We start from the raw sequence: 27,132 nt of genomic DNA on the forward strand, positions 1-27,132 counted from the left end.
GATCGGTTTTTCTTGCTCAACTCAAAAACTATCAAAGACTACTGCTGAGATTAAAATCAGGAAATTACTGAAATATTATGTTAAAAATATTAAACTCTCTGCTTTCACACGAACCTGGCTTACCTTGCTTTCCCGAGAAACAGGCAGCCGCAATAATGAATCATTGCCTACATCTCCCATAAGGAAGTTTGTCAGGCTATCCAGGGAAGTAAGAATAAGAAACAGAAATAAAAAGACAAGTCATTACATTGCTCTGTCACAGGCTTTACATTCAATATGTAATCTAGAATAAATTTTTTTTTAAGTAAGAACCTTAGAAATAAACTCCTAGGAACTTATTCACATAGTCACTTGCAAATGGATGTTGCTTCTGAACAGCTCTAAAGACACTGGCAAATACAGTAATAAAACAATAATGAATATAGCTTTTCCAGTATTGTGATAATATTTTTTTTGGTTAATATTTACTTTCCAAGTCTCTACTGAATTATGTGACATATTCTGAGATACCCAGGCCCAAATTCTTTAAATGACAGTCTCTACTTACATATTCCCAAAGGTAAAGGCCAAGGTTTCAATGGAAGAAAATACTTCTTTGAAGAGATCGTTTTTATTTTCTTCATTAACTTCTGTGAAGTTCACAGCTATGGGGAAAGGTTGGTTACAATAAATGAGAGAGAAAACATTTTATTTTTTAATTATTTTTTTAATGTTTATTTTTGAGAGAGAAAGAGAGCACACGTGAGCATGTACATGATCAGGGAGGGGCAGAAAGAGAGGAGGAGAGACAGAATCCCAAGCAGGCTCCGCGCTGCCAGCCTGGAGCCTGACACAGAGCTCAAACTCACTAACTGTGAGATCATGACCTGAGCCAAAATGAAGAGTTGGATGCTTAACTGACTGAGCCATCCAGGTGCCCTGAGGGAGAAAACATTTTAAACTAGATTCATACAAAGTCATTTAATCTCTTAAAAATTCACCATTACTTCTAGAAGCACTAGAAGATTTGGGAACTGAGAAGCCTAATACACAAAATGAATATGATGTTCAAGTTCTTCATTAAAAAAAATCATACAAAAGAATCAGGTTGCATAAAAGTAGCTGGCATTCCAAACTTCCTACTCCATGCATTACATAATTTGACACATCTAAAAAGTGATGCAATGTGAAATCAATCCATCTTGAAGTCACAGAGTCCATATTACATCAGACCTCTCATTAAGAGCACCCTATTTTCTCTATATTTATTGCTTTACAGCATTTAAAAAAATAGATAAATGCACTGTGGGCCCACTTTAGTCAAATGAACTATATTTTTCACTAAGAATTACCACTAATTGACACCATATATACATTTGACATAGCATAAATCCTACATACAAAGCATATCACATAAACACCCAATGCTTTAGAAAATTTAAATTCCTAGTTATTTATAGCTTTATTTCTTTCAGGCTCTTGGGCTCTGAGGTTCAGGCTAATTTGATATATATAGCCGTCTCTTGTTTGCCAAAGAGACAGTCCAACCATTTTGCATTTTGTGAAAAGCAAATTGTGAAACATAACTGAAAAAGGTTTCTTATTATAACTTCTCTAGGCACCTTTGTTAAAAGCCCAGATATAATTTACCAAGACAAAATCTGAAGGTGGAATTGGCCATTTTTTTTAAAGTAACCCCTTTTACTTAAGTTGAGTTTAATGAGCAACTGGCTCCCTGTGTCCCACCCTCTCTAGGATCCTAGACAGTAAAGGAAAGGTAAAGAGACCAAGTGAAGAGGAAGCCATCCTTTGCTTAAAACAAGATGTTTTAAAGCTTGGCTGCACAATACAATCATTGCTTAAAACCAAAAATCTGGGTCCTACTGCCAAAAATTCAGATTTCAAAGGTCTGATGAAGCATTGGTATTTGTTCAAAAATCTAGGAAGTTTAAAAACCAAAAATCTCGTCCTACCACCAAAAATTCAGATTTCAAAGGTCTGATGGAACATACGTATTTATTCAAAAGCTCTCCCAGGTGATTCTAATGTGCAACTGGAGTTGAAAATGCTTGCTGGAAAGCAAGAATTCCTAAGCAAGGATGAATGAAACCTCAAGCCTCTAAACCTCATGAAATTACAACCAAGCTTTTACATGGATAAGCCTCTGTAGACATGAGGGGCTCAGGTCTATATCTTTTATTAGACTCTTCTAAAGTATCCCCAATACAAACAAAAAGAAAAACTTAAGAACCACAATAAATAATTTAAAAACTATTTTTGGACTTCTGCTCTGGCCAAGATGGAAAATCAGGTTTATACTTCTGTCTGAAACAACTAGAAGAAACTCATACCAAATACATGAAACAAAAATTTTCAAGACATTGGCTATCAGGCAACGAAGGACAAGTATCTTGACAGACAAGAAACATGGGAAACAAGAAACATGGAAAGCTCAACAAGAGCCCCAGCTTACTGCCTAACATCACACAAATTACATTTCCCAGCAAAGGAAACTACTATGGATAAAAGTCACTTTATAATAATGGAGTCAATTTATCAAGGACATAATTCTATACAGTTATGCCCCTGATAAACAACTCAAAATGCATGAAGCAAAACCTAGTAGAATTGCAAATAGACAAATTTATTTACAGTTATAGCCAGAGATTTCAATAGCCCTCTCTCAATAATTGACAGAACAGGTAGATGGAAAATCAGTAAGGATATGGAAGACTTCAACGATACTATCAGCCACCTCTCCTAGACAGACATTTATAGAACATTCCATCCAGTAACAGCAGAACACATGTCTTTTCAAATACACACTAAATATTTGCCAAGATAGACTACATAATGGGCCATAAAACAAGTTAAAATGTGTTTAAAAGGATTCAAATCAGGCAAAAAATGTTCTGTGACTAGATGGAATTAAATTAGAAATAAGGGAAAGATCTCTGGAAAATCCCAGATACCAGGAAACTAAATAACACACTTCTAAATAACCCATAGCTTGAAGAAGAAAAAAGGAAATTAGAAAATGTTTTGAACACAAGGAAGATGAAAACACAACATATCAAAATTGATGAAGGAGGGGTGGCGCCTAGGTGGCTCAGTAGGTTAAGCATCTGACTCTTGATTTTGGCTCAGATCATGATCTCATAGTTCATGGGATGGAGTTCAGCATCAGGCACTGTGCTGAGAGTGTGGAATCTGCTTGGGATTCTCTCTGCCCTTCCCCCCATGCCTTTCTCTTGAGAGAGAGAGAGAGAGAGAGAGAGAGAGAGAGAGGAAGGAAGGAAGGAAGGAAGGAAGGAAGGAAGGAAGGAAGGAAGGAAGGAAGATAGTTTTAATGAAAGGGGGCCGCAGGCAGGTATAGAAAGGAGGGTTTACAAAGGGGTACACATTATCTTAACTGTGACAGTTTCACAGGGTATGCATGTCAAAATTGATCAAACTGTGTCCTTTAAATACATGTACTTTATTGCATTATCAGTTATACCCTGCTTTAAACATCTCATTGGAAAGTAAACTTTATTATTTTTTTATTTGGATTTTATATTGAGGTGTTTTTTTTTTTGAAGATTTCATTTTTTATTTTTTATTTATTTTTCAGCATATGAAATTTATTGTCAAATTGGTTTCCATACAATACCCAGTGCTCATCCCAAAAGGTGCCTTCCTCAATACCCATCACCCACCCTCCCCTCCCTCCCACCCCCCATCAACCCTCAGTTTGTTCTCAGTTTTTAAGAGCCTCTTATGCTTTGGCTCTCTCCCACTCTAACCTCTTTTTTTTTCCCCCCTTGGAAAGTAAACTTTAAATAGTAACTTATAATGTATATTTAAAATAACTTATAACCAGCAAAAATGTAAAGCCTACTTATATTTCCTAACCTTAACCTGTTAGACTTTAAAGAAAAAAAAATACCTTATAACACCACACCAAATTCTACAATTATTATTTCTTTCCTAAATGGTTTTCATAGCACTAAACATGACTGGGAGATTTAAGAAGTAATTGTGAATAGTGAAAAGACACTTACTTGAACATCTTTCTTTGCCTTCCTCCTTACTTGAATGAGATTACAACCATCCAATGAAAATTCCTATTATTGCCTTTGCCTCCAATTCAAAACAGCCCTATATTTCTAATATCCTTTCTCTTTTTTTTTTTTTTTTTCTTTTTCTTCTGCTCAGTGTTTCAAAGAAAAGTCTTTGGCTCCTTTCCAGTAATAAATCTTCCCACTCTCTCCTGCATTCTCCAAAACTCTGGGCCACCTTCCTCCATAGTTTTATTATCTCTCACTCAACTGACATTTTTTTCTGGGGCGCCTGGGTGGCTCAGTCAGTTGAGCGTCTGACTTTGGCTCAGGTCATGAGTTTGAGCCCCACATCGGGCTCTGTGCTGACAGCTCAGGGCCTGGAGCCTGCTTTGAATTCTGTGTCTCCCTCTTTGCTCCTCCCCTGCTCACACTCTTGTCTATCAAAAATAAATAAAGATAAAAAAAAAATTTAACTGACATTTTTTCTTATGCTACTAACATATTCAAATCTTTCCTATGTGAAAAAACTTTAATTTTACCATATTTCCTCTTAAACCTAACATCCAACTTAATATTTATTTATTTATTTATTTATTATTATTATTATTATTTTTTTTTTTTTTTTTTTTTTTTTTTTACTGCCAAACCTCTATAAATAGGTCGTAACTAAATTCACCAGGATTTGGCTTTTCATCCAGTTTAATCGTTATCAGAGGCTGAAAAACTTTGTCTGTAAAGGGCTTGAGAGCAAATAGTTTAGACTTTTCAGACCATACGGTAGGTTGTAACTATTCAACTTGGTCTAAGGGAGCCATACATAAATGAATGAGATATGGTGATATATAAATGAGTAAGAATGGCTGTGCTCTGGTAAGACTTTATTTACAAAAATAGGCAGGCCAGATTTAGCCCACCAGAAGTAGTTTGCTGAGCCTGGTTAAGAGGATGGGTCCAGAAGCCAGTCTGCCTAGGTTAAATCTAACTATGTCTCCTACTAAGTTAAGTAACACAACTGCTCTGTGCCTCAGTTTCCTTATTTATAAAATATGGACAATAGTATGTATTTTGAGAACTGTTATAAAAACTGAATGAACTCAGAACAGAGCCTGCTACACAGAAAATGCTCAATAAATGTTAGTTATTATTTTCACTCAAAACCACTTTGAACACTGGCAACAAAAACCTATTGGTCAAACTTGGAGGCCTTTTTTCTTCCAAGTTTTCATCCTACCTGACTACTCTGCAACTCTCAACAACTCTACCACCTAATTTGTGTGCAACCTTGGGCAAACCTCTCTATGTCCCAGCTTCCTTATCTGCAAAGTAAGAGTTGATGGAACAATATAGTATTGACCTGAAAAATTTGCTGTGCAGATTAATAGCATAATCCAAGCAAAATTTAACAGTGTCTAGCATACAGGAAGTGTATCGTCAATAATGTCTGCTATTACTGCTACAAATATTAACCACTTGCTTCCATCTTGAAGTCTTCTGCACTGTTAGAAGCAGTTTGTTATAGATAGTAACTAAAAGGAGAGGGCTTCAGAGTTTCAGACCAGAGTTCAAATCTAACCATTACCACTTCTGGAGTTATTCTGGATACATCACCTCACTGCAATTTCTTCGTCTGTAAAATGGTGTATTATTCAAAGAAATGTCAAGCGCTTAGAGTACCCTGCTTGATAGTGAACATGGTGCCCTCATGTTCTATATCTATCTATTGGCAATTTTACTTAATAGTCATTCCACTCAGCCTGCAGTTCTCACCTTGGCTCTCTTCTCTATACATTATGCCCACAGAATCACATCCTCTTTCATATCTTTGAGGTAAATGGATCCTTAAAAACTACCTGTCTAGTTTTAACCTCTGAGCTCCAGATCCACACTTCCAATGGTCTGTTTGATATATTCCTTCTGCTTCCCAGGCTTTACCCGCATTATAATCTCAACATGTCCTAACTGAACTCTACCCTCTCTTCTAGTCTGCCCTTTAAGCCAACTCTTTTCTTTTTTTTTTCAACGTTTTTTTATTTATTTTTGGGACAGAGAGAGACAGAGCATGAACGGGGGAGGGGCAGAGAGAGAGGGAGACACAGAATCGGAAACAGGCTCCAGGCTCCGAGCCATCAGCCCAGAGCCTGACGCGGGACTCGAACTCACAGACCGCGAGATCGTGACCTGGCTGAAGTCGGACGCTTAACCAACTGCGCCACCCAGGCGCCCCAAGCCAACTCTTTTCCATACATTTCTTAGCTCATTATCTTTACTTTCAAGATGCCTCTAAAATATTTTCTTCCTTTCCATTCCCACTGCCACTTAGTTCAAAAGGCCACATTTTACTTCTAGTCTGGACTATTTAACAACCTGCTAACTGGTTTCTCTGTCTCCACTCTCTTCTTCCTATTAGACATTCTTCAAAATTCCATCAAAATTTTGCTCAAGGTTTAAATAATTGTCTCCCTTGGGTTCCTTATTAAGTCACTAAGCACTAAGGCACATTTAGTATCTCTTTAAGAAATCACATGAATAGCTTTCATACATATCATCTATTAGTGACTTTCAAACTTTTTTGACCACAACCTTGCGTAAGAAATACATATTATATCATGACCAAGTATACCATACACACATAATAGTTATAAGTTATATAACACCTATAAAGTTTCTGAAACATTCTTAGGTCTTTTTTTTTTTTAAGTTTATTTATTTATTTTGAGAGACAGAGAGTGAGCAGGGGAGGGGCAGAGAGAAAGAGAAAGAATTCCAAGCAGGCTCTGTGCTCTCAGCACAGAGCCTGATGTGAGGCTCCATCTCATGAACTGTGAGATCATGACCTGAGCTGAAATCAAGAGTAGGATGCTTAACCAACTGAGTCACCCAGAAACCCCACATCCTTACATCTGATACAATAGTGTTGTATTCTGGTTTTTCTTTTCTATTCTCTTTTGTATTTTAAAAATGTTGGTCACAATCCACTAACCTGATGTCATAAATTAGGGACCACAGGTGAAAACCACTGAATTAAAAGATATAATGAAGCAAATTTTCACCTTATGCATGGGAAAAAATGTTTAGGGGAAAAAACAAACCAAAAACAGTAAGACTTACAAAATGAAAACCTTAAGTTGCTTCTGAGAAACATAAAAGACAACTTGAAGAAATGAAATGCATACTATGTTTTCAGAAATGCTAAGTATATAACTTCTCCTTAATTCATAACTTTAATTATGACTTTATGAATTTATAAACCTTACTCATCCCCTCAAAAATACCAATAGATATTTTTGGGAACTACATAAGCCAATTCAAAAGTCCTGATGGAAAAATAAAATCCTGAACAAAAAGAGTAATAGAAAGAGGAGTTACCCCTTTCAGACACTAAAACATACTTTACAACTACAATAAAGATGGTGTGTATTGGCACATGACTAAACAAATCAGTGGGACATAATACAGTCCAAACATAGATATAAACACATATGACAGTTTAGTGTACTTATGATAAAAATGGCATCTCAAATCAGTCAGGAAAAGATGAATTATGTGATAAGTAAGCCAGACATGTAGATACTCTAGAATGTATCAAGGACTTAAATTTAGTAAATGACACCATGACAACATTCAATGAAAAAACACTGGAGAATGCTATTATAATCTCAGAGCAGGAAAGTCCTTCCTATTACTTAAAACCGAAGAACCATACAAAAGATTGATAAATTTATTTTTTTTTTTTTAATTTTTTTTTCAACGTTTATTTATTTTTGGGACAGAGAGAGACACAGCATGAACAGGGGAGGGGCAGAGAGAGAGGGAGACACAGAATCGGAAACAGGCTCCAGGCTCTGAGCCATCAGCCCAGAGCCCGACGCGGGGCTCGAACTCACGGACCGCGAGATCGTGACCTGGCTGAAGTCGGACGCTTAACCGACTGCGCCACCCAGGCGCCCCAATAAATTTATTATTTTTTTTAATGTTTATTTATTTTTGAGAGAAAGAGGGCTGGGGAGAGGCAGAGAGAGAGGGAGACAGAGGATGTGAAGCAGGCTCCGCACTGACAGCACAGAGCCCGATGTGGGGTTTGAACTCATCAACTGTGAGATCATGACCTGGGCCAGAGTCAGACACTTAACCAACTAAGCCACCCAGGTTCCCAAGACTGATAAATTTAAATGCAAAAATAAAATAAAATACCATAAGCACATCAAAAGATAAAGGAAGTCTGCAACTTACATCAAAGTTTAAGGATTAATTTCACTTAACACAGAGTTTCTACAAATCAAAATAGAAAAAAAAGACCCACCATCAAAAAAAAGGGTCAACTCACATAGAGGGATGTATAAATGTCTCCAAAGCATATGAAAAGACAACTGCACTCAAAATAAGGGAAATGCAAATCAAATCTACACCGAGATGCCAATTTTTACTATTAGACTGGATAACAAAGTGTGGTAACCAACTGTGTTGGCAAAGGTGCAGTAAATCAGCATTTTCAGCACTGCTATCAGAAAGGCAGAACCACTGCAAAGGGTGTTTAGCAATATCAGAAATACAAATACAAATGAATAAGGCTATTCATCAAAGCATTATTTGTAACAGAAAAAAATTGGAAACAATCCAAACATCTATTAGTGAACTGGTTAAATAAATTATATAGCACATAAATATAACAGATTACCATGCAGCTTTGAAAAAAACAGAACAAATCACAACAAAAGAATTAGGAAATGCTTTATGTACAGAACATAACTCAGAACAATGAGCAAGGAGCAAAAAGGCTACCATTTGTGTAAAAAGGAGGGTAAAGAAGAGAACATATTGTATCATTTATATATGCATAACATGTCTCTGGAAAGACACACAAAAAAATCAATAATAGTTGTCGCTTATCCAGGTAAAGGAAAGGGTAGCTAAGTGAGATAAAATAGACACTTCACTGTTGAATATTCTTTTATGCCATTTGCATTATGAACCATTTGAATGTACTGCCTATTAGAAAATTAAGTTTTCAAAACAGAAAGAAGACACGAGGCTTCTACAATTTTAGATATGTAATTAAAAGCTTTTTTTGTCAATTTTTTGTCAATTTTTAAATCTAGGGCAAAATACAGATCATGAAAAACCTAAATAAATGGTCCTAGTCCTATTAATTTATATTACAAGACTGACCAAAATAACTATAAATCATGAAAACACAAATACTTAAGTACCTAACAAATTACTGAGCACTGAAGATGTCTTTTATCTACTTCAAAAATAAGCTATATCTCTCTTACCATATTGCAAATATTTTGTCAGACTGAACTTCCTGCTTGGAAACAGGAGGAGACACAGGAAATACAAATCACTATTAGAATGAATGAGGAAAACCTTATCTTTTAAAGTTTTTAATTTAAAGTTTTAAAATGTTCTTTTAAAGTTATTAAAAAGGTAAATTCCAAAGTTAAAATAAAAAGTAAAAGGAGTTAAAGATTCCAATTTCATTCCAATGCATTTAGTATGCAGAGGAAGCAGACAGACTTTATGCATTAACACCTGTAGTAGCACAAACAAGATTAGACCTCCATGATTCTAAACTCATTCTGTGTATGTTATCTTTTAATGTTTTGGTATATTTGTCAAATGCATCGACAGTGAAGACATTCAGAACAAGTCATGTCACCTTTGTTTTTTTAAATGTAATCACGTGTTTAAAACAAAATGATCTTCACATTCCTGTCAGCTTTCTGATCCTAATATATGATAGCTTTTTTCTTTAAATTTTCCCCCCTTAAAATAGAAATAAAACACGCTTTTATAAGTTTTTTTTTAAATATTAAAATAGCATATGCAAAATATCTAGATTGCCAGAGAACAGAGATTCAAAAATAGTTTCCACCTCCCCCTTGCCTTTCCAGGGTTTTAAAATTAAATTATCATTAGAAGAAAACATTAAGTATGTTTGAATTTGACCTCAATTTTTCGGGTCACTGAATATTTTTCATTTGAGGTATCAGTGATGTTCTTAGATGGCCTCAACAATAAGAGTGAGCTGGAAAGGTTTTATTTAAACACATAAATTTATACCAAGGAAAACACAATTTAAAAAATTTTCTAATCTCATGGGGCATATTGAAACAGAAGTTTAGGAACAAAAAAGTAATCTTTTAAATTTCACCCAACACAAAAGTAAAATTGTAACAATAATCCCAAGGGTAAAGACACTCATAGTGGGAGATAATATTCAAAAGATTGCTTTACCTCAAAGGAAAAAGATCTCCAAGGCAGCTGAGAGGCCACTTTCTTCAAGTCTGTTTCTGGAATGTGGACACCAACTATACACAGGCACACTCCTTCCCCAGGACATCCTGACTGCACACAATAGCTACTGACAACAATTGAATGAACTGTGGTCGCTATTTCCAAGCATGGAAATTTTACTATCTATAGACGCAAATTTCCCTATCTAAGTTAAGTTAAATGAGACTTATAAACAATCTATTTAAAAACAAATTTGGTTACCAAACACATTTTTAAAAGTCACAACAGAAACTACCCATTTTTCTCATTTAAAGCCATCTATATGTTTCTCAATGCTTGAAATACAGGGGGAAAAAAAAGAACCACACAAACACAATACATCTATGTCAAAAAGCAGAGGAAGTGTTTCTCAGGTATACGGACCATATTTTATTGACAAGCTTTTTATTTTGTCCTCATGCCTCACTCATCCCTTGACACTTGCCCTTTGCCTTCTCTAGATAGGAGTGTGTTCACCAATTGCACTATGTTCTTCACATCCAGATTTCTTGTGCAAGTGCCCCAAATCACAGTCCCAACCTCCACCACCCCAACTCAAAAATGCCCACTCAACCTCTGAGACTCAGTACAGTAATTTCCCTGCCCCAAAGAATCCTTTCCTTTCCTTACTCAACCTGCAGGTAATCACTTTCTACAATTACATTACTTGAATTCATATTACTTGTAAGTGACATATAACACTGACAATCACTTCTTGTACTCTAATTTAAAATTCCATGACATCTTTCTCCAGACCATCTCCTTCTTCTTAGGTGTTCATCAGGTTTCTCCATCCTCTCTCTGTCCCTGGGATCTCTTACTCAGCCTATATTTACTCTGCACAGTCTGAGTTGGTCACCTTCTTCCATTACCACCTAGACACCACACCTTTCAAGTCTGCCTGTCAACTCACATTAATCATCAACATCCTGCATTTCATCAAATCAATATCCATCCCCTCCTCTAGAACAACCACATTCCACCTCCACCACACTCAAGCTTCTGCCTTAGATCAGACTGCCAATCCACATCCAGTCCCTTATTTCTACTAATCTCCTAACTGAATTCCGTCTCATTCTTCTCAAATACTCCCTTCACTTTCAATCCTTCTTATATACTGTAGTCCAGAAAAACAGATTCTAACACTTTGGGTGGCAAGTCCTTTCATCAGAGGATAAATCCTAATTCTTGATTCTTTATTATATGTAATACACGTGTGTGTGTTTATCCATACATATAGTTTCACTTTTTTTACATTAAAAAAAAGTCTTTTTCTCTATTCAGCTCCCTCCTTTAAGTGGAGTTGCTACAAATTACCATTTTCCAGCACCAATTGTCCTCACAAAACAAGGACTTGTACACTAATGACCTACTTCAAAAGAGCATGCCCTCTTTCAAAAAACTCAAAAATTTTAAATATCATTTGTTTAATTTATTTCAGGTAGTATTTTTAGGCTGCTTCCTGCCAAATAAGTTTTAATTTTCGAAAGGAAAAGAGTTTTAGGTGTGACTCCGTGGGAATATCCACATATCAAAGTATACATAACTCCTACTGACACATGATACCAATACCACATGGGGAGATGGCACTATAGTCATTATAGACCAAAATGTATCACTTGGATGCCTTTTGCCCACACCACCCACATTTAATAGATCTTTCTTACCTTTTACTTTTGCAGTAAGCATTTCTGCAGCATTTTGAAGATCAACAGAATTGAGGTTCTGATGTTTATTCATTACAGATTTTAAAACACGGAGGAGTTCATCCAGACGTATATGAATGACTTCTTTAAAGCAATCTTAAAGAAAAAAAAAAGGTTTGTTTCCCACCAGGTTTCAGGAATGCAAACTATGACAGATCATTTTGAAACACACTTTAAGTAGAAGCAGTGGCCCCACAATTTTTGCCCACTATACGTTCACTTGTGTTTTCACCATTGCAGTTAGTATATATAGTTTATACAGCCTTCAAAAATTCATAATCGTTTTAAGTCAGTAAAGATTTCAGTTACAGTCAAGTTAGTACTACCTTTTTCAGTTTTCCAAGTCTAAATATGTCTCCAGATTTCCTTTGAGGCAACTTCGAGGTCAGTTTTTCCTGTTTTATAGTTTCAACCATAACATGCTTTAGAATATATATGGTAACAGAATTAAAGCTCAACAATGCCTGGTATATAAACTAATACTAAAGAACACTTACATGTCAAGTTTCCACATTAGAATTGATTCTTTGCATTAGGTAATTATTAGATTAAAAGTCATATAAGAACTACCATTTGACCTGCCCATTTTAAAAACCTGTGATATAATTTACATATGATAAAATACACAGATCTTTATATGGTTCAATGAATTTGTGTGCTTTTAGGAAAATCGAATTTATTGCCAATGATGAAAAATTGAGACATCATTCCAAAAATTCCAGATTTCTGGAATTTACTCTTGAAAACTCAAAATCTGGTTATAGCAGGCTCACATCCTCCTTGGCCATAAGCAGCTGTAACAAAGCAACACTGCTCTCTTGGGTACCCCCTTCTTCCCAGTCTCTACCTGTCTACCCCAAGCCTGCTCTGCTCATTTATACCAACTCTGGGCAGATGGAGGCAGGCAGGATTTTATAATCCCTGGAAATAAGGTGGCCATATGAATTATCATTCAAACCAAAACACTCTAAGCAAGTAAAAAGGGTAATGCTACCCATAATCGTGTCAGCACAATAGGCATATTCCTGGACTATCATCCCAGGCAAATAAGAATGTATAATCACCCTAAACTTTGAAATCCCTCAAGTAATCCTCAAACATCTAAAAGGACAACCACCTTAAATGCAATACTCTGATGTAATATTCCTTTCTGTAGCCTTACATATAGCGCTAGTTTAATAATAGTTAACATTTATTAAGGGGTTCCTAGGTGCTAGGCACTGTTAAAAAGACTTAAAAAGGTATTATCTCATTTAACTTTCATATCAATCTAATTAGGTAGATAATTTTAAAATAGCTATTGTACAGTTGAGAATATTGAGGTACACCTAAGTTCACCAAGTTACTAAACTGTGGGGCCAGAATTTGAACCCAGAGAGTATAATTACAGAAGCCATGCTCTTAATGTTACACTGCCTCCCTACTGAAATAGCTTAAAAAGCAAACAAAACCCATTTTTTTAAACACAATGTCATCTTATACAAATTTTTCAGAAATGTTAAAAAGACAACCATCAGAAAGAAAAACTGTCTTTAGATTAAAAAACAAAAATGAAAAATTCTACTACCATCTATCAAATATTCCATTCATTAACTACATTATCAAGAGAAAAAAAATATGTATAAGAGGTGTAGGCAAGGTAGGGAGGTAGATCTATCAGGGCAAAGAGTATTCCAGGAAGAGGCAAACAATAGTTCAGGGAGAGATGGAAGCAGAGAGAACAGAGTACCTTCAGGAGAAAACATGACTCATTCATCCAATAAATTTTAATTTTAAAGGTGCTGGCCTAAGTAACCTTAGAATGAGTGAGTCTATAAGACTAAAAGAAAACAAAACGCACAAAAGTATTATACTCTATTGTATTGACAAAGTGCTTCCAATGAGGCTTTGGTTAATGATTCTGATGTTGTTATACATATGTACTGGAATTGAACAACTGGGTAAATGGATGGTGGATGGTGGGAACCAGGAATCTCACTGTTGGCACAGAAATTCACAAATAAACAGGAGAAGGAGGCTATAAGGATCCATACTGTGGTAGATTACAGTTGGATGCTTCATAAACCTATGTTTATGGAGCACCTGGCTGGCTCAGTCAGTAGGGCATGCAACTCTTCATCTTGGGGTTGTGAGTTCAAGCCCCACGTTGGGTATAGAGATTATTTAAAAATAAAAGCTTTAAAAAACGAATTCATGTTTAGCTTAATACACAGGTGGCTGTATCTAATATAGAAATGTTTATAGATATGTGTATTTACACAGGTTAGTATACACACATATATTTCTTTGATCTGTCCACTGAAAGGGCCTAAAGGAAATGAAACCTATCACTGTGAGCTTGGTTTCTAATACTGTTCTCTAATAAAAGGAAAAGGAACCAGGGCTTCTTAGAGAAAGGGATGACCCTAGGACCGGGGAAGGAAACATGCAAGATGAGTTAGAAGGATCCAGTAGAACCGGAAAGTAAGAGCTTAGAAAAACTAACCCTCACACTGAATAAGGTATGCCAAGAGCACAAAGGAGCCAACTGAGAGAGCTCCTAATGGCCAAAGCTAGAAAAATTTGAGCAACAAATAAAGTAGTACTGGATTATAACCCAAAATATAAAATAAATATAAATGAGCACATACTGACACAAATGAATAAATTAACACGTGAAAGAGAAGAGACAAATCTCTTGTATAGAAGAATGCCAAATAATTTATGTAGATCTTTTGTCCTCAAGAAGGTGGAGCATGCACATAGTGACTTCCTTCCAAAGATACAGTAGAGAAAGGTGAACAACATGAGTAACTTTAGAGAAACTTTACTATTAAAGACAGGTGATCAAGGTCAACATTAACAGTGATATACCACGTTTATAGTAATTATTCTTGATATGATCCATGATGAAAATGGCACTTCACATATGTTATCTTCCTCCTCAATATCCCAATCTAATCATGAGAAAAACATCAAATTCTAATCAAGGTGCATCCTACAAAAAAACTAGTACTCCCTAAAATCGTAAAGGTCATCAGGGCGCCTGGGTGGCTCAGTCAGTTACGCATCCAACTTCAGCTCAGGTCATGATCTCATGGTTTGTGGGTTGGGGCCGCATGTCTGGCCTTGCGCTGACAGCTCAGCGCCTGGAGCCTGCTTCAGATTCTTTGTTTCCCTCTCTTTCTGCCCCTCCCCAGCTCACGGTCTGTCTCTCTCTCAAAAATAAAATAGACATTAAAAAAATAAATAAATATGGGAATGCAAGCTGGTGCACCCACTCTGGAAAGCAGTATGGAGGTTCCTCAAAAAACAAAACATAGAACTACCCTACCACCCAGCAATTGCACTACTAGCCATTTATCCATGGGATACAGGTGTGCTGTTTCGAAGGGACACATGCACCCCCATGTTTATAGCAGCACTATCAATAATAGTCAAAGTATGGAAAGACCCCAAATGTCCATTGATGGATGAATAAAGAAGATGTGGTATACACACACACACACACACACACACACACACACACACACAATGGAGCATTACTCAGCAATCAAAAAGAATGAAATCTTGCCATTTGCAACTACGTGGATGGAACTGGAGGGTATTACGCTAAGTGAAATTAGAGAAAGACAAAAATCATATGACTTCACTCATATGAGGACTTTAAAAGACAAAACAGATGAACATAAGGGAAGGGAAACAAAAATAATATAAAAACGGGGGGGTGGGGCAAAACAGAAGAGACTCATAAATATGGAGAACAAACTGAGGGTTACTGGAGAGGTTGTGGGAGGGGGGATGGGCTAAATGGGTAAGGGGTACTAAGGAATCTACTCCTGAAATCACTGTTGCACTATATGCTAATTTGGATGTAAATTTTTAAAAATAAAAAATAAAATTTAAATAAATAAATAATAAAATAAAATAACTGTCAAGGGCATCCAAAGTGAAGAAAGTCTGAGAAACTGTCACAATCACGAACAGCCTAAGGAGACATGAGAATTAAATGTAATATGATAGGATCCTAGAAGAGAAAAACAACATTAGGAACAATTTATGGCAATATGAATAAACTATGGGCTTTAATCAATAAGAATGCATCATTAGTATCAAATATTGGTTCATTAACAGATGTACTCTACTAATGTAAGATATTAATAAATAAGGAAAACTGGGTATAAGAATATATGGGAATTCTCTATACGATCTTCTCAGTTTTTCTATAAATCAAAAACTGTTCTAAAAATAAGGTCTATTTAAGCCAAAGTATGGAAAGAGCCCAAATATCCATTGACAGATGAATGGATAGAGAAGATGTGGTATATATATACAATGGAGTATCAGCTGGCAATCAAAAAGCATGAAATCTTGCCATTTCCAACAACGAGAATGGAACTAGAAGGTATTATGCTAAACGAAATAAGTCAGAGAAAGACAAGTATCATATGACTTCACTCATATGAGGAATTTAAGATACAAAAGAGATGAACATAAGGGAAGGGAAGCAAAAAGAATATAAAAGCAAGGAGGAGGACAAAACGTAAGAGACTCAAATACAGAGAACAAACTGAGGGTTGCTGAAGGGGCTGTGGGTGGGGGGGATGGGCTAAATAGGTAAGGGGCATTAAGGAAGACACTTGGGATGAGCACTGGGTGTTATACACAGGGGATGAATCACTACAATCTACTCCTGAAAACATGATTGCACTATATGCTAACTTGGATGTAAATTAAAAATAAATAAATAAATTAAAAATATACATATAATAAAAAAAATAAGGTCTATTTAAAAAATGACATACAAATGGGCAAGAAATATTAGGAATTTTATGTACTGTTGGAATTTTCCCCATAAATATATGTTACTTTTATAATTAAACATTTGTTTTAATTCCTAGGGAAAATGTGGTATGCAATTTAAAGAATTATCTTAGGGGCGCCTGGGTGGCGCAGTCGGTTAAGCGTCCGACTTCAGCCAGGTCACGATCTCGCAGTCCGTGAGTTCGAGCCCCGCATCAGGCTCTGGGCTGATGGCCCGGAGCCTGGAGCCTGTTTCCGATTCTTTGTCTCCCTCTCTCTCTGCCCCTCCCCCGTTCATGCTCTGTCTCTCTCTGTCCCAAAAATAAATAAATGTTGAAAAAAATAAAGAAAGAAAGAATTATCTTAAATGATCACTATATGGTCTGTTTTATAATTCTGTATGTTAGCTCATTCAGTAGGTTTACTTGGTTGAAACAATACAGCTTAGTGGTTGGTTAAAAACATTATCTCTACAACCAGATTGCTTGAATTTGAACTTCAGTTCCATGGTTCATAAACCTTGGGTGAGTTACTTAACCTCTCGGTGCCTCAGTTTCCTCACCCATAAAAGGAAGATAATGGTAGCTACTTTATAGGATTATTGGATTAAATGAGTTAAAACACATAATGTACTTGGAACAGTGGCCAGAACATAATAAGCCCTCCATAAATGTTTATAGCTATTTTTATTAGTGTATGCAATAGTAGAAACAGGTTAATAACATAGATTAGGTCTGAAATGGAACCTCATAGCTTTGAAATAAAACAAACTTCTGAAAAATAATACAATTTGAATAGCTTTAAAAAATAACATATAAAAAACAAAATAAAGCTAGTTAATGGTAATACTGCTGCCTACTTATCAAAATCAAGGTTGAATGATTATCTAATATCATAAAACCTAACCTATGTTAGTCCTAAAAAAGAGAAAGGAAAGCCAGTTATCTCTGTCCTGTATTCTTGATGTTTCACAACAAAATCTACAGTTATTAATATACCTGGGGAATGCTGTAAGAATACTTATTTTAAGATCTCAGGTCAAAAGAGCTTGATTGTGGAGTGTCAACAACCATCAATATTCAAAATTAGTGTTGGGTATTAAGCAAGAACTACAAGATACTAATGGCTTAAGTGCCTAAATAAATCAAAGTAATAAATTCTGGACTTTTCAGAGCCAAGGAAATTAAATATGTGGAATTAAATATATTTCAAAACTATTATGTTTTTCAATTTTCTTAGTTTTAATTTCTAACACAATAAATAGTAACAGATACAGCCCACATAAACAAAAATCTTCAGGATCCTCAATAATTTTTAACAGTATTAAGAGGTCTTAAGAATCCCTACTACGGTTTTTCTTAAAAATCACTGCAAAACATTCCAATAACTGTTAACATAAATGTTTTATCAACTTGAAATTCTTTTTTTCCTATAAGGAAGCCTTTATAAATAGATATTGAAGTTGTTTCAAATCAAACTATAAAAAACAGTAACTGAGTTCTTTAGTAATAAATTTCAGAAGTGTCTCAAATTACCCTGTAATTCCAATTTCCTGTAACTGAACACTTTTCTGAAGCCTATAAATCAACAGAAATAAACATGATAGCTACTTTTTAGAAATGTTAATTACAAGGATTCATAAACTTTCCTGAGTAGATGAGTCAACTACTAGAACGTCAGTATGTCCTGGTAATACTTCAAATGGGACTTAATAATTTAGCAAGCTCTTAATTATGTATTATAAGTGGTAAAAAAAAGAAGTTCCATTTTTACCAAACGTTCTTTCCCCTTATAATAGACTAAAGCTATCTCATGTTATTTTTATGAAGCAAAAAGCCTCTTAAACTGAAAATACAACTTTGTAAAAAGGGCTTAAGGAATTTAAGCAGCTCTTTCACCAACAGTACTCTTCCCACTCCACACCCCCCCCCAAACCGCCCCCCAAAAACAGTCGCAGTAATGAGCAAAGCAAATGAGGTTAGTAACTGTTCTTCCCCAATACAAAAGAAAGCTGTAAGTGGCTAATTGGTGTGATAGAAAATAATGGATTCGGGGGGGCCTGGCTGGCTCAGTCAATAGAGCAGGCAACTCTTGATCTCAGGGTTTTTCACATCAGGTGTGGAGCCTACTCAAAAAAAAAAGAATAGATTTAGATCAAGAAACCTGGGTTCCAATGCTTGATCTTCCACTTCCTTGAAAGAACCATATGCAACTAACTCTTAGTTTCTCTAATCCCTGATTTATCATCCATAGAACAGAATTAGTAAGAACACTGTTCTAGCTACTTTGTTATTGTGAATGTCAAATAAATGAACAAAAACAAAACTGTTTTACTGACTTAATACACATAAATAGCTATTATTTCTGTTAAACCTGTAAGCCAAACTAAATACCTTTGACAATAGATTTGTCTCACATAGAATTACATTCAACAAATACACTTACAGCAAGGTCCTACAATATTTTGGCTAATGGAAAAGAGACCTTTAAGTTTCAATTTCATTTTACATGTAAATTCTAAATTAATGAATTAACTGGAAACAAAGTTATTATTAAAGATATATTTTATAATATTTCTATTTTTATCACGTTATAGTATTTAATTTAGTCATATAACTAAATACAAGACCATTTTTAAGTTTTATAGTGCCCACATTGTAAATGCAATGAAATTTATACTACAAAGATATTCAATATGCAGTATTATAACATTCAGCCAAAATCTTAATACTAGTTATCTAGAAGAGTAAAACTCCTGTATCCCAATGTTTGCTTGTTTATCTACCATCCCTGTAATATGGTAATTTGAATTTTAATTTATCGTTTCACTCATTTGTGCCACTTATTTTCGGCTTCACTCAGCTTATCAAGTGAAAACAGATTAGCTAACTCCATTTTTTGGTTCTCATATATTAACACAATACCACAGTGTTTATATTGCAAACACTTCATGGAAATGCTTAAGTAAATACATGAAAAAACCATGGTGTTTTCCTTGATTTAAAAAAACTGACAATAATTTTTAAAACCAGTCTTGTTAATTCAGCTTAACCTCTGTGGGAAAGCAATGAAAACAAGGAGGAAAATAAGTTTCAGAACATATCACTAGGAAACTCCCCTTTTTTGCTGTAATGACTTCTGAATTTACATGATAAAAGCAAAGCCTGAACAGCAGCTTTCTTTATCCAGCCACTTGGGGATTATAAAATAAATAGCTGACGTTCAAAAACACTCATTCTAAGAGCTTTACAAATATGAACTCTAATGTTCACAACATCTCACTGATGTAGGTACTATTATTTCCTTTCAACAGATGTAGAAACTGAGGCACTGAGAAGGTAAGTAACTTGCTCAAGGCTATATACAACCAGCAAGTGTCAGAATGAGGATTCCACCTCAGTGTTCCACCTCTAGAATTGTGCTCTTGATCACTAGGATACATTAACATGATTAAAGAAGTTATAGCTTAATGACAGGTGATCTGCAGTCTGTGATTTAACAGACTTTAACTATTATAAACGGTGTTACTATTATAAACGGTGTTAAATTATATAAACCATTCTAGACAAGTGCAAAAAACAGTCTCCTAAGAGCTGGTACATGTGTCATGAATGAGCTACCTATATTTCACACTTCATTCCTCAAATGTTCACTTCTAAGTCATAACCTATCAACATTTACCTGAACTTCTCCTAAGTGCTATCCATTAGAAATCACTTCTGGAGAGGTTTCCTTCTAAAAGAACACAGTAGGAGGACACATCTAAGACTAGCAACCTAATGTTTTCAATATTTCACAAAATTTCTGGCACAATATAGAGGATGAAACTTAAACATTAATATAAATATTAAGTATTAAGTTAAATATAAATATTCATCAATGGTAAAACTAACACTCATTGATATTTGTTGAAATAAATTTACACATTCTCCTATATATTCACCTGAGGAAATCTTAATTAATCAACAAGACAGGATTTCAATTGAAACTCTGAAAATTTATGCAGAACTTTCCTGTCACGACTGAATGTATTAGTTAATGGCATTAATTTTTTTTTTAAGTTTATTTGAGAGAGAGAGAGAGAGCGAGCGTGAGCGAGCAGGGGAGGGGCAGAGAGAGAGGGAGAAAATCCCAAGCATGCTCCATGCTGTCAGCAAAGAGCCCAATGCAGGGCTTGAACTCACGAACTGTGAGATCATGACCTGAGCCAAAAGCAAGAGTCAGATGCTTAACCCACTGAGCCTGAGCCATCCAGGTGCCCAAGCATTAAACTTTTTATCTAACTTCTCCTATTCAAAAAAATTTGCTTTACAAAGTTAACATAACTCTTCTGACTAAAGTTCTGCCAAATTCAGGACCTACACAGAATTCATCAGAAGTTATCACTTATAAGATTCAGTGATATATTTATAAAATAAAAGTGATACACCCTTAAATTAGAAAGTTCTTTTTTAATTAGAGAACTTTATTTGAAACAGATGATAAAGTTTTATCTTCCTTTCTAGCCTATTTAAAAAACAAAACAGGGGCGCCTGGGTGGCTCAGTTAAGCATCTGACTCTTGATCTCGGCTCAGGTCAAGATCTCACAGTTTGTGAGTTCAAGACCTGCATTGGGCTCTGCACTGACAGAGGGGAGCCTGCTTGTGATTCTTTCTCTCCCTCTCTGCCCCTCCCCTGCTCTCTCTCTCTCTCTCTCAAAAATAAACAAACATTTGAAAAAATAAAGGACAAAACAAAATAAGGCACCATTGTCACAACAGTAAACTTTTATTAAAATCCATTCTTAAAATAATGTTACATAATAAAGATGTAAGAAGTATTAGACTAACTACTGATTTTCCTTAAAATATATTTTACAGTGGCAATGGACCCTTCTAAGTGCTGAGTGCAGAAAAATTAAGTAATTTGCACTATTCTTTCTAATCTAATTAAAAAGCCTTGCACCTTTCAAAATCACTGTTGAACCTCCTTGAATGGTGTTTTACCTGGAAATGAGGAGGTATGCCACAGAGTTTAAGATTATTGTATGGGGGCGCCTGGGTGGCGCAGTCGGTTAAGCGTCCGACTTCAGCCAGGTCACGATCTCGCGGTCCGTGAGTTCGAGCCCCGCTTCGGGCTCTGGGCTGATGGCTCAGAGCCTGGAGCCTGTTTCCGATTCTGTGTCTCCCTCTCTCTCTGCCCCTCCCCCGTTCATGCTCTGTCTCTCTCTGTCCCAAAAATAAATAAACGTTGAAAAAAAAAAAATTTAAAAAAAAAAAAAAAAAAAAGATTATTGTATGAACTAGAACAACACTTATGAATCTGTTCTTTGGAATTCAGAACACATTATTCCTCAGGGGGACAGCTGTGAACTTGAAGTAGTTTATACAGCACATATGTTAATCTGCAGTGTTAGATATAAACACAGACAGTATATGTATAAGAGAGTGCATTCAGCATTTTAATATAAAATGTAAAATTTGGCCTTGTAATTATTCATACTGCACCTTAATAGCACTGGATAGAAATCTAAAACTTCAAATTCCACATGTGCTACTTATATAAGAGAAGAGGATAACCTCCTCCTGGAAATAAACAGTGGTCAGAGAAGCAGCAAACTCTATCAGTCATCCTATCTAAGTATGTGTTTTCAAAGTCCTCTGATGTCGCACATTAAACTCTCCATTTTTATTTGTAAATAAAAAGAGCAAAAACAAACTGCATACCTATCTTTCATATTACCACAGAGCTCTTTGGTAGATGCTTATTTCTGTCATCAGTTCCTCAACAACTATGGCAATATGAGTTTCACATTCTCACTTGGGAAATTTTCACAAATACCACACTTAAGATAGTTATAAAATTCACCTTTAAAAAATCCTATAGGGGCACCTGGCAGCTCAGTCGGTTAAACATCCAACTCTTGGTTTTGGCTCAGGTCATGATCTCACGGTTCATGAGTTCAAGCCTTGCACTGGGCTCTGTGCTGACAGCATGAAGCCTGCGTGGGATTCTCTCTCTCCCTCTCTCCCTGCCCCTCCCCCATTCCCACTGTGTCTCTCTCTCTCTCTCTCTCTCAAAATAAATAAACTTAAAAACTTTTTTAAAAATAAAAATTAAAAAATTCTATAGACTGGTGGGAGGCAGATGTCCTCTAAAATGCATTATATAGTTTAAAGACATACACTTAACTGTCTTCTCTAGCTCTGAACTCTTCAATTTTCAGAACAATGTAGAATCTCCAACTCCAATCAAATTTTGGGAATCACAGAATTATAAAACTGATAGCATCTGGTATAGCACCTCATTCTTAAATCATTAAATGACTTAAACCATATTCTAAAACTAGTCAGTAGCAGAACAAGGCCTAGAACCTAGAAAATGTGATTCTCTTTCCGGAGCTCTTCTGCCATCAATTACTGACAATTTTTATCAATTTGTATAATTGGGCTGGAAACTGATCTGCTAGTTCAAATCAAAGAAGGGCATGAAAGCTATATACTTCAAAAGCAACTTAACAGGATTCCAAATAGACTAAGAGTTCCTACTTCTAGGTAAAATTTTCTTAAATTTGCTCTGATAACTTTTTCTAGGTTTCTTTTAATGCTATAGAATTAAAAAATATTTACAGTTCAAGAATTCATCTGAATGTTCTTGAGATTGATAAAGATCAAACGTCTATGCCAGCAGCATCCAATAGAAATTTCTGCAATAGTGTAAATATTTATATCTTCCACTGTCCAAGATGATAGCCACTAGCCACATGTGGCTAATAAGCACTTGAAATGTGGGTACTGCAACTGAGGAGCTGAATTTATGTTAATTAAACAGCCACATTTCTAGAGATTACCATATTGGACAGTGCAGGTCTAGATAATCTCCACTAAAAACAGAACTGGTTGATGAAATAACGAAGACTGAATGGTATTTTTAAAGTATTTGCCATGTGAAGCAGTTGAGACACCAAGGAAAGAAACACCATTCTGCATTTATAACCTCCAGATTCCAAACGAAATCACTATATATCAGCAATGAGAGGTTGATGAAATCACACAACCTACGTTATACATACAACTCATCTGTGAAATGGGGCTAAAAGTACCTGTCTTTGGGGGCACCTGGGTTACTCAGTCTGTTGAGCATCAGACTCTTGATTTTAGCTCTTGTCATGATCTCACGGTTCATAGGATTGAGCACCACATCGGGCTCTGCTCTCATAGTACAAAGCTTGCTTGGGATTCTTTTTCCCTCTCTCTTTGCCCCTCCTCCACTCATGCATGCTCTCTCTCTCTCTCTCTCTCTCTCTCTCAAAAATAAACATTTAAAAAATAATAAAAATAAAATTTCCTGTGACTTAATAAATATGGAAATAAAATGGAAATCACTATGTTTAAAAAAAAAAAAAAGGTACCTGCCTTTGTGGAACTCTGTGATTAAATGTTGTTTCCCTGTAAAATGTAAAGCACCATATACAATTAAGTATCATTTCTAGAACTAGTTTGAGAAAAAGGAAAACGTGGCTATAAACCAATCACAAAGCTGTTAATCCAAGCCTAGCCTCAAAAATATGAACACCAGAAGCAACAGTCAACTGATTTTGCATATCATCGCCTCATGACAGGTAACATATATAAAGAAAATGGTATTCAGATTAAACCAAAAAGTGATTTAACTGTATACCTACATTCTGTATTCTTAAAAGCTAACTTTTCAGCAATTTTAACAGCCAATTGATATGAATTAAAGGGTAACAATGCCAATAATTTGGCATCCTTCCTCTTAAGGAGGCAAAAGACAAAATATTGACAAGGCCACTGACAAGGCTCTGTCACTCCAAAAGGAAAACAGTGAAACAGCTCTCTGTCTGACCAGTTTACAACTGTGGTGGAATAAAGAACAGTAGAAGTTCAGGGAAATTTCTCAATACCCAGAAGACAAAAGTATGGACCATGTCTAGTGTAAAGGTATATAATAACACCATATTAAATAATTACAGAATTTTAAACTTTTTATCTGCTTTCCTGAAGATTATATCTTGTGTGATTCTTATAATAATTCTGTTAAGGAATAGTCTGATACTCTAACAAGCTAGAAATCATGACCAAGATTAGACACAAACATATTATTATGTAGCATTCTTATTATATATAATGAGGTGAATTTATATATTTATATATAGTCCCTTGTTTAAGAAAAACAAACAAAAAAAGTTTCTATCGACTCAAAACTAGTATATTTCTGGATCTTGATAACAAGGATCCAAAGACAGAAAATAAATTCTTGTTAAATCCAAGGTTTATTTTGAGATAGCATACACATATCCTTTTAACTCTGATTGAAGAACCAAACATTAAAATCAATCCAAGGTAAATAATGAAAATTCTCTGGCCACAGCTTACTAATGACAGCGCTGGTTATCCAAAAGATGGTTTTTACATTTTAAAAATTAATTTACCAGCCATAAATGGCAAGCATTTTTATTATTAGCAATAAAATCAAGTATTTAAATTTTGAAGTACTGGCTTTCTTATTAAAAAGATAGTATCTTTACAAAATGTTAATACTAAATGTCCATAAAAACTTTGTTTCCATATGCCTCCTTTCATCTCAGGGGTTAGCCTCCTTTTGCCATATTATAAATTTTTCTCCTTTTTCACTTAGAATCAACTTTCAATCCTCTTCCTTCCTAGTCTCTGAATTGTCTATTCACAAATTAAAACTCACATTAAAAAAACTGAAGTTAAAGAGTTGTCCAACTTGTTTTAAATTACTATCATTTTAAATCTGTGAGAGAAGAGATAAATATGCAAGATCAGGATTTTTAAATGATATCAATCCCCTGAGAACACAAATAAAAACAAAAATCAGACCTAAGAATCTTATTTATATTAATGAACATTTACTTAAATTGATACATTAAAGAAAACCATACTTTACCCTAAATTGAGGTAAATGATTTGTCAACCAAGACATCATTTTAAATTTCACTTTCAAAACTAACCCAGTTAATGAACTTACATCAAAAAGAATGACTCTTACTGTAAAATTTTCAGAACTAATTTAAAACAATTAACCCAATTAAGAACAAGCCTTTATTTAAAGCTAGGCTTTTTAAAATAAATGGCAGATAGTGTCATTTGGCAGAAATTTGTTCCCAGTATAATGCTTAAAGTATTTAAAATACCTTTTCACAATAAATTAAAACTTTATTACCATTGAATCAACTATAATTAGACTTGAAAATCAAGCTATTAAAATGAACAAGAATATAGGCAACTTATTTATATATATATATATATTTATATATAGTCTCAAAAACATGATTTATGTGACTGTTTTAAGGAAAATTCAAATACTAAAATTTTGAGGCTACAATTCAAGTCCAGTTATTTTGGGCATTTCAAATTGAAAAATTAGGTTAGAAATAAACTCTTAAAAGCAGCATACTTGTACTAAAAGCATCTTAGTACAAGATGTGATTTTATGATATTTCTAGCACATGTATCAGAAAATGAATATTTAACATATATACAAAAAATATTTATTAAACATTTATGTCTATGAAGCCCAAGGAGGTCTCATATAAATAAAACTAGTATCTTCATTCTCTACATCCAGATCTACCATTATGAATATGGAAATGAACTACTATTTATCACAAAAGAATAGGGGCTGTATCTTTTTTATCAATGCCATCAAATATGAATATAAAACAGGCATCAAAAGTTAAAAGACTTAGAGACTAAGATCAAGTTGGGGAATGCAGATGTGTATAACTCTTTAGAAGAATCAAGTCTTGGGCTTCATTGTCCATTTCTAACTAGACAGAGAATAAATTCTGTGACTATCCCTTAATTCTATAATAGGTTATATATGGGAGGAGCACCTGGGTGGCTTAGTCCGTTAAGCCTCTGACTTCGGCTCAGGTCATGATCTCACCGTTCGTGAGTTCGAGCCCCGTGTCAGACTCTGTGCTGACAGCTCAGAGCCTGGAACCTGCTTCAGATTCTGTGTGTCCCTCTCTCTCTGCCCCTGCCTTGCTTGCACCCTGTCTCTCTCTCTCAAAAATAAATAAACATTAAAAAAATTTTTTTAATAGGTTATGTAGAACAGCAAAACAGAATTGTGATTTTTGAGGAACAAAATTCACTCAAATGCAGAGATTCTAGATTAAGTTTTAGGAACAATATAGAAAACTAAATCTAGGTATAAGTATCAAAAATGTAAAATATAAACATTAGTTTGCTTTTTATAGACCAATCAATGCACTGTGGTACCATTAACAAGAAGGTTACAATTTCAATGATCTAAAATTTTTCCATGTTCAAATGGGCCCAACTGCTAAGAAGCAAAGACTGAGTTTTGT

The 27,132-nt window shown here is 35.0% G+C and overlaps 1 protein-coding gene across 5 annotated transcripts in view; it reads right to left on the reverse strand.

Moving 5' to 3' along the window:
* ARHGAP29 (Rho GTPase activating protein 29) overlaps window positions 1-27,132 on the reverse strand; it is a 65,612-nt gene that overhangs the window by 32,900 nt on the left and 5,580 nt on the right. For 4 of the 5 annotated variants that reach the window (XM_045478347.1, XM_045478349.1, XM_045478350.1 and 1 more), the window contains 3 exons: window positions 11,966-12,100; window positions 548-644; window positions 124-196 (listed from right to left, as the gene is read on the reverse strand). In XM_045478347.1, the coding sequence (XP_045334303.1) occupies window positions 124-196; window positions 548-644; window positions 11,966-12,100 (305 nt within the window). Of the gene's footprint in view, window positions 1-123; window positions 197-547; window positions 645-10,259; window positions 10,384-11,965; window positions 12,101-27,132 lie in introns of those variants that run through there. The other variant, XM_045478351.1, reaches the window with a different exon arrangement.

Source organism: Leopardus geoffroyi, chromosome C1 (genome assembly GCF_018350155.1).
Source record: "Leopardus geoffroyi isolate Oge1 chromosome C1, O.geoffroyi_Oge1_pat1.0, whole genome shotgun sequence".
NCBI lineage: Eukaryota > Metazoa > Chordata > Mammalia > Carnivora > Felidae > Leopardus > Leopardus geoffroyi.